The sequence below is a fragment of the Ogataea angusta genome (assembly GCF_019207475.1).
Source record: "Ogataea angusta isolate 61-244 chromosome Unknown 61-244_NODE_4_length_877678_cov_91.023368, whole genome shotgun sequence".
In the NCBI taxonomy this organism is placed as follows: Eukaryota; Fungi; Ascomycota; class Pichiomycetes; order Pichiales; family Pichiaceae; genus Ogataea; species Ogataea angusta.
The window spans coordinates 531,152-543,617 of NW_025065218.1; the positions used below are offsets into that span (position 1 = coordinate 531,152).

At 44.4% G+C, this 12,466-nt stretch overlaps 9 protein-coding genes across 9 annotated transcripts; 4 read left to right on the top strand and 5 right to left on the bottom strand.

The window, feature by feature from the left end:
• Positions 1-58: 58 nt before the first annotated feature.
• KL928_002292 (uncharacterized protein) lies at positions 59-1,220 on the top strand (the record flags this gene model as incomplete). The annotated part of the gene is made up of 2 exons (XM_043202752.1): positions 59-1,008; positions 1,193-1,220. The coding sequence occupies 2 exons, from the start codon at positions 59-61 to the stop codon at positions 1,218-1,220; spliced, it is 978 nt and encodes a 325-aa protein (XP_043060497.1).
• A 16-nt stretch (positions 1,221-1,236) lies between these two features.
• KL928_002293 (uncharacterized protein) lies at positions 1,237-2,742 on the bottom strand (the record flags this gene model as incomplete). The annotated part of the gene is made up of 1 exon (XM_043202753.1): positions 1,237-2,742. The coding sequence occupies one exon, from the start codon at positions 2,740-2,742 to the stop codon at positions 1,237-1,239; it is 1,506 nt and encodes a 501-aa protein (XP_043060498.1).
• Positions 2,743-2,963: 221 nt separating this feature from the next.
• KL928_002294 (uncharacterized protein) lies at positions 2,964-3,794 on the top strand (the record flags this gene model as incomplete). Its single annotated transcript, XM_043202754.1, has 1 exon — positions 2,964-3,794. One exon carries the CDS (start codon positions 2,964-2,966, stop codon positions 3,792-3,794), a length of 831 nt encoding a protein of 276 aa, XP_043060499.1.
• A 4-nt stretch (positions 3,795-3,798) lies between these two features.
• On the bottom strand, positions 3,799-4,599 carry KL928_002295 (uncharacterized protein; the record flags this gene model as incomplete). The annotated part of the gene is made up of 1 exon (XM_043202755.1): positions 3,799-4,599. One exon carries the CDS (start codon positions 4,597-4,599, stop codon positions 3,799-3,801), a length of 801 nt encoding a protein of 266 aa, XP_043060500.1.
• A 101-nt stretch (positions 4,600-4,700) lies between these two features.
• Positions 4,701-5,735, bottom strand: KL928_002296 (uncharacterized protein; the record flags this gene model as incomplete). The annotated part of the gene is made up of 1 exon (XM_043202756.1): positions 4,701-5,735. The coding sequence occupies one exon, from the start codon at positions 5,733-5,735 to the stop codon at positions 4,701-4,703; it is 1,035 nt and encodes a 344-aa protein (XP_043060501.1).
• Positions 5,736-6,167: 432 nt separating this feature from the next.
• Positions 6,168-6,908, bottom strand: KL928_002297 (uncharacterized protein; the record flags this gene model as incomplete). Its single annotated transcript, XM_043202757.1, has 1 exon — positions 6,168-6,908. The coding sequence occupies one exon, from the start codon at positions 6,906-6,908 to the stop codon at positions 6,168-6,170; it is 741 nt and encodes a 246-aa protein (XP_043060502.1).
• A 371-nt stretch (positions 6,909-7,279) lies between these two features.
• On the top strand, positions 7,280-8,023 carry KL928_002298 (uncharacterized protein; the record flags this gene model as incomplete). The annotated part of the gene is made up of 1 exon (XM_043202758.1): positions 7,280-8,023. One exon carries the CDS (start codon positions 7,280-7,282, stop codon positions 8,021-8,023), a length of 744 nt encoding a protein of 247 aa, XP_043060503.1.
• Positions 8,024-8,484: 461 nt separating this feature from the next.
• On the top strand, positions 8,485-10,146 carry KL928_002299 (uncharacterized protein; the record flags this gene model as incomplete). The annotated part of the gene is made up of 1 exon (XM_043202759.1): positions 8,485-10,146. The coding sequence occupies one exon, from the start codon at positions 8,485-8,487 to the stop codon at positions 10,144-10,146; it is 1,662 nt and encodes a 553-aa protein (XP_043060504.1).
• A 486-nt stretch (positions 10,147-10,632) lies between these two features.
• On the bottom strand, positions 10,633-12,333 carry KL928_002300 (uncharacterized protein; the record flags this gene model as incomplete). The annotated part of the gene is made up of 1 exon (XM_043202762.1): positions 10,633-12,333. One exon carries the CDS (start codon positions 12,331-12,333, stop codon positions 10,633-10,635), a length of 1,701 nt encoding a protein of 566 aa, XP_043060505.1.
• Positions 12,334-12,466: the final 133 nt, after the last annotated feature.

The following is a 12,466-nucleotide window of genomic DNA, read 5'->3' on the forward strand; positions in this document are numbered from 1 at the left end:
GCCGGAAAAGGGGGTCAAGGAGTTCGTCAAAGAAGAATCCACAAAATCCGAGTCGCCCATGAACAAGGCACAGTATGACAACTTGATAGAGGAACTAGGTCTTCAGGAAGTTGAGGAAAATGCCAAGAAGAGCGTGAGTGTGAAGACGAGAAAAATCAGGACTACTGAGACAAACAACGACGATCAATTCCTCAAGGAGCTCGATAAGAACATTGAGCTGACGCAGCCCGACGGGGAGCTGGATGAGATATTACAAAAATACAGTTCTTCAGAGCAGATGGTAATGTTGAACGGACGACAGATACCCATCAAACAAGCACTTTTTGCTCTCACCGTGGAAGTCTCTTTGGAGGACGACGAACAAATCGGGTTTCATCTTCGTGTGCGTAGCAATGCACAGTTCAAAACAATCCTGCGCGAGATACTAAAACAACTTGAGCTACATAACAGGAAACTTCCTCCAGGTTGGACAGAAGACATTGAGTCGCTAGTATTCTATGTGCAGGATCACGATATAATTTTGACTCAGGATTTGCGGGTCGGGTCTCTGCTGCTCTCTGGTGCACAGCTACCCCTAAGCGACGCTGGAGATGCGTTTGCGATCACTGCTGTTCTGACTCAGGAAGTTATGGCTCGTAGACAAAGAAGAGAGGCCTCGCTGGAGAAACTGGCTCAGTCCCAAGATCAAACGGAAGATTTGGACGAAGATGAGCTGATTATAATCATTTTGGACCCACAGAGAGATTACGAAAGAACATCGCTCTCTGCAGAAAAGGGAACCACGGTGAAAGAGCTTCTGGATATTTTTTTAGTGCGCATGAATTATCCGGATAGCTTAAACATCGAGCTTCAGCGCGACGGTCTGGTGCTTGACAAAACAGTTTCGGTGGATTTTCAGCTGAAAAATAATGATATAGTTGAGGTGGTGTACAACTTGGAGGACTTGGAATCCTTTGGGGAGCATGAAGTCACCGTGGTTAGCGATGAGGACGTTATGGAGCCTGAAAAGTCAAACTATTTCTCTATCAAATTGAAAGGAAAGGATCAAAAGGAGGTCAGAGCTCAGGTAAACCCGAAAACCAAAATTAAAGCGATTGCAGAATTTTATCTTAACAAGGTTGGCCTAGATCCAAACACCGAGATTCGATTGATTTTCGACTACGAGGAGCTGGATCCGAACACCAATGTCGAGCATACGGAGCTGGAGGACGGTTATTTAGTGGACGTGGAATTACTCTAGATAAGCCTTTTAATGTTACTTAATGTCCAGCCTTTGTCCTTGAGTAGGCCGCCAATGTCTCCTGTGTCCTTCTGCTCTAAATTATTAAGGTTCGCACGGCCACTCACGTAGCTGATATAACTCTCCGGCCCGCAAATAAATGCAAACGACGGATACACTTGCGGAGGCTGTTTCCTGAAGAAGTTGAACTGCTGGAATGCGTTTTGGGGTTGCAGACGAATATCCAGCTTTGGAATGACATCCTCTTTTTGCAATGGCTGTTCCTCGATTCTCGCTCCTTGAATTTGGTTCTTGACTTCCTGTCTTTTCTGTGCAAGCAGCTTCAGTCTGTAAACTTCTTCGCTGATCTTCACATCCATCAGGCCCGAAAAATTAGGTAGCGTGGGCCTCGACACATGCTTTGCCTGAAGCTTGTCTCCGTTATCGCTTATGAGATAGGTGAACTTTGCGCGTCCGCATTTTTCAGCAAAGTAGTTGAGAGTTTTCAGCTGGCTTGGAAGATTGGATTCGTTACGCAGCGAAACATAGGCCTTGATGAAGCCCTTTGGCGGGTTCGGCGAGTATAGCATCTGTAGCAGAGGCAAAACCCCAGTTCCTGCCGCATAAAATGTCCAAGTCTCCGGCTTTGGGATGTTTTCAGGATACTCAGGGTCTGGCTGAATTTTTGATAACAGTGGTTGCAATTGAGGCCTTGCGGGGAATTTATCCAACGGGTGGTAGGGGACCTTATACTCCACAACTGGGCCGCGCAATTCCACCTCGTCTAGCAGATTGCGGCTAGTCAACCAGCGTGAAAACTCACCATTGTCGTAACGTTTGACCAAAAGCACAAACTTACCTTCCTCCTCTGGTTTGGTCACTAGTCGAAGATGAGGCTCGTGTGTGTCTGGATCGATTCCCGCAACATATAGGGGCAACGGCGTGTAGTTGCGAACAATGTTAATTTCAGGTTGTTTGATCTCAACGCTCCATAGTCTTTTTCCGTTAAACAATTGTTGATGGGGAGCCAATATGCTTCCTCTATTCTTCCTTGTGAGCTCAATTAAATAATGATCCTGGTCTATCTGATACTTAAAAGATACCAGGTAAGGAAGAAACCGGTCTGGTAGAAGCAGGTCCGGAATAGTTTCCTTTTTGTCGGCGGTGAAATAGTTGTATGCGTAGAATCCCCAGATCAGAGCACCTCCAACTGCCAAAGAGGGAAGCATTTTCCTCCATTTCGACGTTTGGTGAGATTTACGGATCTGCTCGTTGCGGGCCTCCAGTGGTGACTGGGGAGCGTGGAACTCATATGTGACACCCTCCTTGTTGTCCTCGGGGTTATACTCCACTTTTTTTTCCGCTAGCATATTGGATATGCTCGACTTTATTGGAGGGATGGAGCCGGACGAGCTTACATTCGAGTGCTTTGGGATATTTTCCAGATCTCCCGGTTCATCTGGTCGTCTCGGAACGTTTGAATTGAGGCGAATCTGACATAAAGGCCTCACCCTTCTCAACATAATAAACGGCAAGAATTTGAAAAGATGTAATCAAATTATTTTCCATGTCTCTTTCCAAAGTGCACACTTTCACGGGACACACTGATAAATGCTGGTCGATCGACATCGACCGACCTCGCTCTCTGCTTGCGACTGTGTCTTCAGATAAAACATGTCGTATCTACAACCTGAATACCAAACGACTAGTCGGTGTGCTTGACGATAACACACATACAAAAACCATGAGAAGCGTGAAGTTCAGGCCAACAGGACCTGTTCCATCGTTAGCAATAGGCTCTTTTGACTCGACGATCTCGATCTGGAGCAAGGAGGAGGAGGACTGGGTTCTGATGGCAATAATTGAAGGTCATGAGAACGAGGTCAAGAGCGTCGACTGGTCGCACGATGGAGTCTACTTGGCCTCTTGTTCCAGAGATAAATCGATTTGGATTTGGGAAGCAGACGATAGTAACGAGGAGTTTGAGTGTATCAGCGTCATCCAAGAGCATGAACAGGACGTCAAGAACGTCTCGTGGCATCCGACCAAAAATATTTTGTGCTCCAGCTCGTATGACGATACTTGTCGAGTTTTCAGGCAAGACGACTACGATGAGGATGAATGGGTGTGCGTGGCTAATTGCCAAGGCGCCAATGGAACAGTGTGGTGTTCCGACTGGGAGAAAAAAGATACGTTTAGATTTGCCAACTGCAGCGACGATTTACTAGTGAGAATATGGAAGAAGACTAGTTCGGACCAGGAGGCAACCCCCAACGGCAAACTACCTTCCACTTTGAAGTCAGAGGAGGAGTGGGTTTTAGAGGCCACTTTGCCAAAAGTTCACACGATGCCTGTGTACGGGATTGCATGGAATACGAATGGGTTGCTCGCTAGTTGTGGATCGGACGGCCGAATAGTCGTATATTCGGAATCGGAAGGCGAATGGAAGGTCCGTGCTGTACAGGAGCTGGGACATGGCGTGTTTGAAGTCAATTGTATAAAGTGGTGGAACGAAAACACGCTCCTGACCGCGGGCGACGATGGAGCAGTCAACATGTGGACATTCAACGTATAATTATTTATGCCACAACGATGAGCACTAGAAATAGGAATACCACACTCACAATTACCAAGAGCCAAAAACAAAGTCTCCGCTTGTTCCTTTGGTAGCGGTCTGCTTTATGAAGGTGTTTCGACGCGCGCTGGGTATCATGTAATGTACTGTATAGATTGGACTCGATGTTATCTATCAATCCGCCCTGTTCGACCACTATATTGGACAAATCGTGAAATATCTGGTTAAGTTCTTCTATTCCCTGCGAGATGTTCTCGATGTCTCTTTCTCTTTCCTCGATTAAAGCCCGTTGATACTCAACCTCCTCTGCATTCAAAGGTTCGTACTCAATGACAACCTGTTGCTGCTCCCGTGACGGTGGCTCTGATTCACCCTCTGTTTCGTGCGAAATGAGACTAGCGCTCTTCTCATTCATCTTTTTTTCCAGCGAGGTGTACAGTGATTGCAGATCGTTGAAATCCTGTAAGGCCCTCTTCAAACTTGTGTTCAGCTTATCTTTCACAAAAGTCTGCGATTTATTGAGTAGCGAAGCGTCTAGTTGGTTCAGTCTTCGCGTGCCATCGGAGACGCTTTTGAACAGCTCAAAAAGCCGTGATATAAGCTTGGAAGCATTTTGATGGTATTTTTGCACATTCTGATCTTTGTTGATGGCATCCTGGAGAAAATTGAGGTTCTTGTTAAGATTGCTTAAACCATTGTTGACATCGAGAAGCGTGTTGCTAATCTGGCGGTTGATGTCGTCAAATTCGGGAACGTCCCGATACAAAGGCTGTTCTTCTAACGTAATAGCGTCAAACGAGCTCATTATATTGGTGATTATTCTACACTATAAGAAATAAATTAGTAGTGATTTCGACTTTTAAGAGTGGCGCACCCTTGCACCATATAGAAAAGGTTAAGCGATAGTTAAGGTTGGGATTCCTGGAGACTGATCTGCGCTAGAAGGTCGGTGACTGTGTCTGTGACCGAACACTTACTCAACTCCTCTTTGAGTCTCAGCAGCAAATTCTCCAGTTGTCTATTTTTCTCAAGAAGTGCAGCGTTTTTCTGAGCTAATATGTCATTGTCCTGTTGCAGCTTCTCTTGTTGAACTTTCTTCTTCTGCCGACACTTGAAAGCAGCGATCCTGTTTCTTTCCAATATCCGTTGTTTCTTCCATGCTGACGTCCCGTGTATTGGCCCTGCATTTGGATTGAAAATAACCTCATTATTATAAAACAGCTGCTGCTGCGGCACTCCTTGTTCATTGACATGCAGGTCGTTCTCTTCCTCGGTTTTAACTTTTCTGTCTTCATTCCTGTGGCACATCATACTGATTTGGCCTATTTGACCATTAGAAATAGAGACTCTTCTACGAAGCGGAACATGATGGGAAGCGGATACAGGCGTGGCGGTCTGTGATTCTGGGTCAGTCATCACATTAGCAGGGATATAGTTGGAAGCGTATGGTGGAGCCACTTCGTGGGGTAAAACACCGGCCTGCGGTAAAGAAAGAGAGGGCGACCAATTTTCTGGAGGAGCTTGTTGATTCGGAGGGTATGGATATGGGTATTCCAAGATGGGAGGGTTGGTCATGAGTAGGTTTTGAAAATCATTAGGATCCAAGTGGAAGTTCTCAAAGCTTCTTCGACTGACTTTCTCGGACTTGACGTTTGAGTTGAGTAAAGGAGCTGCAGTTTGGTAAGAGGAGTCTTCCGATGTGGCGGTGGTAGTGGTGGAGGTACTGGGTATTCCGCTGTCTTGCGACGTGCTGTCTGTGATCTCTGTAGTTGTGGATACACTTAGTTCAGGCTGTGTTTGGTCAATTATGTTCATGGCAAAGCTTAGTTGGTCAGATTGTGGTTCTCCGGTTTGCATCATAGACGGCACCCATGCACTTTCAGTTTTAACGGAAATGCTCACGGGTTCCCCGTTCGACGTTCTTGTATCCGAAGAAAACATGGGCACCTATTATGAAAAACTCTGGGACTATTTTTTGTCTCTTTTATTAAAAGTCGTTTTCTTTCTTTTTGCTTATTTTAATTACTAACGAAAGTTCTTTTTTTCACCTGTGGAGATTAATATGTGACCCAACAATTAGGGACATAATCAGGGTGACGAATAGGGTACTTATTTTTTTCATCGTATCTACATTTGGTATAGCAGGGTTGCTATCCGAACAAATTACCGAGCTATTAACGCCGACCTGTTAGCTCCGTAGCTCCTTTCACATGGGTGTACTACAGAAAACATCAGGCGTCTGGGAAGCAAAGTCCGAAACGGGTAAACCCCTCTAATACAATTTATTCGAATTGCATTCTAGTATAATCTATACTAACAATATACCGTTGAGTTGAAATAATAAATAAGGTTAAAATAAATAAGGATCCGCCACTAGTCCTGGTGGGCTCTGCGTCTCAATTTGGCGAGGCGATCGTATTCGCCGCTTAGAATTCTTTCGACAATAACTTGGTCGTCTTTTTGGAAGCCAACATAATCAAACTCGTACGATTCTGGATTGCCATATTTTTCAAAGGTATCCAAAACAGCAGTGTCATTATCTTTTTCCGCCTTGCTGCGCACCCGGTACAACAGCTCGCGTCTGGCCCATTCTGAAACATCCATATCGTCTCTCCAAATAATTGCAACGAGCAAAGCGATGCATCCAGGAACAAATAAGTAATGGGCAATATTTTCCCACCCTTCTTTCTGGTCACCCTCTCTCACTATCTTCCATTTTATTTCTCCCGTAGCAGTGTCTTCGTACGGGATTTTGTCGATGATGAGTCCCGATGATGCCTTCAGTTTGGCTAGGTCCCTGTCGTTTGCTGAATATAGCCTTTCGTGCTCCTTTGGCAAGCTGAATGCCTCAACAATTCCTAAATTCCGTCTGCCTGCATAACTGTTCAGATATGCAATCTTCTTGAGCTCTTCTTCCGGAGGCTTTCGGCTCGACCCATCTTCATTCTGGAATATATGGTCATAATCCTTGAACGAGTCCAATAATTCCCGACATTTCTGCTCAGCAGAGAGGTTGAAAGTCAGCAATGGCTTGGTTGAGTGGAGTCCCCTGACTCCCGCACCAAATAGGAGTGACTTTGGAGTTGGCCACTTGTATCTTAATGTTCTAAACATGAAGAGAAAAGAATTTATCCCCTCAAGTTTTTGAGCGAAAAGTGGGGAATCAATTTAGATCTTCTTTTCTCAGGAGTTTTTTATTAGCTAGCGCACACCTACGAATTATGAAATCAAAAGTGCCTGGTGCAGTTATGCACAAGACATGATAGTAGGTGAGTGAAGATAAGGGTACAATAGCAGGGCCCGGCCTAAGCCTAAACTATTGTGAACCTCGTTCTAGGCTAATATTCGTGCATGAGTTTTCTCGTATGTTGCTTACCCCATGTTCAAATCGACCGCCCTCATATTGGAGATCGCTATCGAACGATGACTTTTATTTAGACAGTGGTTAATATTTTTTTTTTTTGTTTATCTTTGATTGTGAGAATATGGACAACATGTCTAAAGATCCCACTGACATAAAGATGGATCTCTTGGCAGATTTTCAAGCTTATCATGCCGCTTGTAGCAAGCTTTGGGAATTAGAGGCGCTAAACACGCGTCGACTCGACTGGATCAAAACTATCTCGCACCTTATTAACGTCATACAGATTATCAACAACGCGGAACAACAACACGACCAAACGCTCAAAGAGCTGAACAATTTGCGGCGAACATCGAAACAAAAACAAACGCCTCTTTCTTCATCGAAAAGGGCCGGGCTTACTCCCCTTGCTGTTCGTGCCGGGAAAACAGCCGTCAAATATAGCCTGCCAACAAATACCCCAATCAAAGCGTATCCATCGAAAACAAGTACCCCCGTTTCAACACGTGTTACAACACCATCGAGCGTGCGCAAGACGCTACTTCAAGCTATCAAGACGCCTCAAAGTCTATCGGCTAAGACACGGTCTATTTTCGAGGACAACGACGAAAACGAGGAAGACGCGTTGCCCGATTTTAAAACAGTGGTCCGCCCAAAAATTCAACTAAAACGTAAAAACACGGAAACATCTGCACATGACTCGTCTCCGTCAAAACAAACGGACGATGAGTTCACCTCGCCTATTTACAAACGGATCAAACAGACTCAAGAGCGCAATTCTGTCTCATTCAAAGCTCCAGCAACTACATTGATCAGTCCTCTGAAGCGACGTAATGAGAATCTGAAAAGCAGTATTTTTGGTCGCTGATCGAATACATACTCCTAGCTCGTCTTAAACAGTTGAAAAGCTCTATCTCCAATGTAAAAATAGATGAAGTTTCCGGCTTCGTGAGAGACAAATGATCCGAAGTTTTTCCCCACTATGCAATGCCAGGTAGTTCCGTACTGCTTGTCCATCTCTTTTTTGAGGTATGCTGATAATTCTGCATTTTTCTTGTACGATTGCAAGGCCTTCTCAGTCAAACTGAAAACGAATTCTTGCATGTCCATGGACTGGGCTGTTAGACATTGCAACTATCACTTACCATGTCCGAAGATTTGAGGATCGCTGGTTTGTTAGTTATATGTCTTCTGTAACTTACGGTCCACTTTCTTTGTTTCTTCGAGATCGCTCATTCCAAAAATGATAAATAATATATTTTTTTGATATACCCTATATTTTCCCCCGCGAAGGCAAAATAAAATTTATGGACCTGTTCACAACTCTCAATGGATTACGATGAGTTTAGCAATGACAACAACCCATTCGCAGGCTCCAATCATTTTTACTCTAACGGAATAAGCACCACCACTGAATCCGGAGAGCCACAAGACAGCGACACGAGTGTAGCTTGCTTAGGAGTCCAATCTATGGATAGCCAGCCTCTTGTCAATCACACTCCAGCTCAGTTTTCGGACAGCACAATCGTTCGAATAACTAACTATGAAGTATTGAGAGATTTTAAGAACATCACCACGGTTTTTTACAAAATAGAATACATGTCCAACAGTGTATTGCGCCGCTACACAGATTTCGTTTTCCTTCGCTCTTACCTCACAAAACTCTTTCAAACGAAAGTGATACCGCCTATTCCGGAAAAACACTCTTTAGGGCGACTAATCAAGAATCCGTTCACCTACAAATCAGACACAAAAATAATACACAGACGAATTCGACTACTACAATATTTTCTCTCTGAGGTGATATCTGATCCTGAAATTAGACAGGCAGAAGTCCTTGTCAAATTTCTGGATCCGTCACAAAGAAGTTGGCATCAGATGGTAAAGTCTGGGCACGTTGCGAGCTTATCTTCGAAATCTGTGCTATTAACCTCACCGAGAAACCCGACCATACCCAATCCTTATCTAGTCTATCTACCTGTCCCACCTCTTGGACTGGCCAAAAAGTACGACTCAAGTCTCAATTCACGAATATTTGTGCCATTGGAGAGAAAGACAAAGCTTTTGTTGCAAAGAGTCCAAGGTCTAGAACAAACAAGCAAAAAACTCATTAAGGATTTCGAAAGAGACCGCTTAACCATGGTTGAGCTTGGTGGATTCTTCAACATTTTTAGTATCCTGGAAGATCAACAGAAACCTATCGAAGAGTTTGGAAATAGAATTGATCTAACCTTTTTGAATATTGAAATGCTAACAAAGTCCATCACAGTCAAGATCTATGAACCATTGATTATTTTGCGACTCACGTTAGTTGCCACTTTACATCTCCTTCATTATAGAAAACTTAAAGAGTTGCAGCTATCGTATTTGCAGGAAATTATCGTCAAAAAGCAGATCCGACTCAAGAGTTTGATGGAGCGAGTGACATCGGAGTTCAAACTGAACCAAGTATTGCAAAATAATTTAGTCGATTCTCCAAGTCTGAACAGAGCAATAAATGAGCTGAAGATGAAGAAGCGAAAACGTAAACAGTTGGACGAGTCGTCTCTCATCATAATTAACGAGCAGCTGCACAAAGACGACGACGACGAAAGCTTCATCAGAGATCACGATAACAATTCTACACTGAGCAAAGGCAGTCAGGGAAATTGGAAGACAGCCATCGCAGGAACATCATCATCTGCCTCATCAACCAAACTTCATACGAGAATCTCTTCTAGCCACAAATCTGTCTCAAAATTAACCCCTGACGAATTAGGTTCCGAGATATCTACAGCGCGTCTTGAGCTCAGCGAAAAGCTCACTCCGTGTTTCACAAACCTGATGCTTGATGTGAAATTCATCAGCCTCGAAGTGGAGAAGAATGTTAACCATCAATTAGCCAACGTGGTTCAAAAACTGTGCGATATCATGAGTGACTGGCAAACTATGGTTTTCAGCGAATTCGCACATAGCTGTCTAAAAATATGGAGTAATGATACATTGAGCTGATTCTTGGGTACCCGATCACCATAGCCATTAGTGGACTCATCTTCAGTTCTCTCTATAAGTCCATAGCATACAATCAAGATAATTCCACATTTAACTTTCGGTAAAATTTAATCTCCCATGATATCTCCTGAATTGAGCTACTCTAATTGTCATCAATAGTACGTCATTAGTATCAAGAGCTAGTGTGAATTTCGACTTGAGTGTTGAAATACTCAGTTTCAAGTCACCAAGGTAATTCTCCTACATCACTACCAGGGCCTTATCCTACATCACTACCAGGGCCTTAAAATTTTGGAAATCGGGGGCTATGGCTCAATGGTAGAGCTTTCGACTCCAGTCAAATCTACGGATTCGTGCAATCGAAGGGTTGCAGGTTCGATTCCTGTTGGCCTCAGATTTTATTTTTTTCTTGAATTGAATTATCGAGCATGCGCATGCAATTCGATTGGAACAAGTAATATCACACTAAGATTACACAATTAATATCTATTTCTCACTTTCCACGGTCTTGGGGCTCACGTCTCCACTGTTGAGCGCACTTTCACCGGCTGTTCCAGACTGTCCATTAGGAGTTTGCGAGTTGGAAGCAGGACCATTCACCATTTTTCTGCGTTTGTTCAAAGTCGAATTTGCCAAATCCAGTTTGTTCAATCCCACTTCATCAAGCTTTTTCTTCGATAGCCGATTAGGGGAAGGTGGCTTTTGAGCAGCTGCTTTATTAGCCTGTGTAAATGCACCTTTATGCATTTGAGCCGATGAGTCCTGGAATTGGTGCTGCTGAAACTTCTGCCTTTTCAATCCCGCCTGTTGTTGTGAGCGCAATTGAGCTTGCTGGAACTGACTTGTCATCTTCTCGAGTGCACTCAATTCGTTCGAAGTCGACTTATTGAACGCTTCAAGGGACGATATTGGCGAGTTCGACCTCGATAAAGCATGGAAGTGCATCAGAGGTTTCACGAGGGTCATGACATCTCCAACCTGCATGACTCTCATGACGTTCTCCTGGAGACCAAAGTTGCTCAATCCTTTGAAAGCAGAAAAGTTTTGCCTGATGCTTTTTGAGTCAATGAATTCGTTCTTTGCCAAAAATTTGTCGATAGTCCCCAGCTCCAGACCTGCAGAAGTACGGTAAATCGATATGTCAATCTTTTCAATTTTGAGCTGTCTGCTAAATTGTATTTTGGTCACTCCATAAAGCGTAACGTAGGATCCGTCCAAATACCAGTTTCTCAAAATTAGCCGCGAGCATTCCAGATGAGTCGATCCGTTGGGCAATACGTTAGCCCGTATGAGATTGTGAGAAATTTCGAAAAAGCCCACCCCGGACAGCGCTATGGTGTAGATGATCCGGGCAAAAAGCGAAAAAGTGAACGTATAGAATCTTCCTTCGTTGCCGTGTTTCAGAGTCAAGGTAGCCATCGCCGACTCACTGAAGTACTCCTCCATGACTCTCCTCCAGTATTCCAAGTTTTCTGAGTCGGCTCGCACGCAAAGTTTCTCCGTCAATTCGAAAAGGCGAATGATCGCTATATTTGCAATATTTTTTTTGATATCGTTGGAGTTGTTGAACCCCGAGTGAGTCATCTGGGCCCCATAGCCAGTAGACGGCGCCTGTCCCTGCGCAGGGTAGGAAGCACTTTGATCTCGAGTTTGTCCCTTGACAGCTCCTGGCTGCATCGGTATACCAGGGACAGGCTTGGGCTGATCCTCCAGCGGCCGATACAAGGAATTTTGTAGATGGCCGTAGGTGGCCTGAAGCTGTTGTAATGCGGAAAGTTGCTGCTGAGACATGACGCCTGGTCTTCCCATCATTGCGGACGCCGCAGCAGCGGCCATTGTGTTCGTGCTTATGCCACCGTTATGCAACCCCTGGATCTGCTTCCATTGTTGTTGAGTCTGCTGCTGAGGCCTCTTGTTATCTGTGGAGCCATGTTGTTTATGCATCGCGGCGAGAGATGCTCCTTGTGGGAGCCCATTAGGGGTGGACGGATGAGAGCTTGACGCATTCAATCCAACATCCGCACCAGCAGACATCATCTGGGGATGACCTACCTGAGTTCCCATTTGGTTAGGACCATACTGCGCCGGTATACCCATATTGATATATTGCACCTGTTGATTTTGCCCATTTTGTTGCCTGGGATGAGACCGAGATGGTGAGCCTCCGTTAGTTGAACCGTTGTTCATGGATCAAACCTTTCTGTGAACTGCACACAAGTCTCTAGTAACCACTTAAGTTTCAGTGTCTTCTGTAGCCAACGGTGTAGAATTAATCAATGTTTGGCACACTAAAAGCCATAATATTATTAATATTACCTAA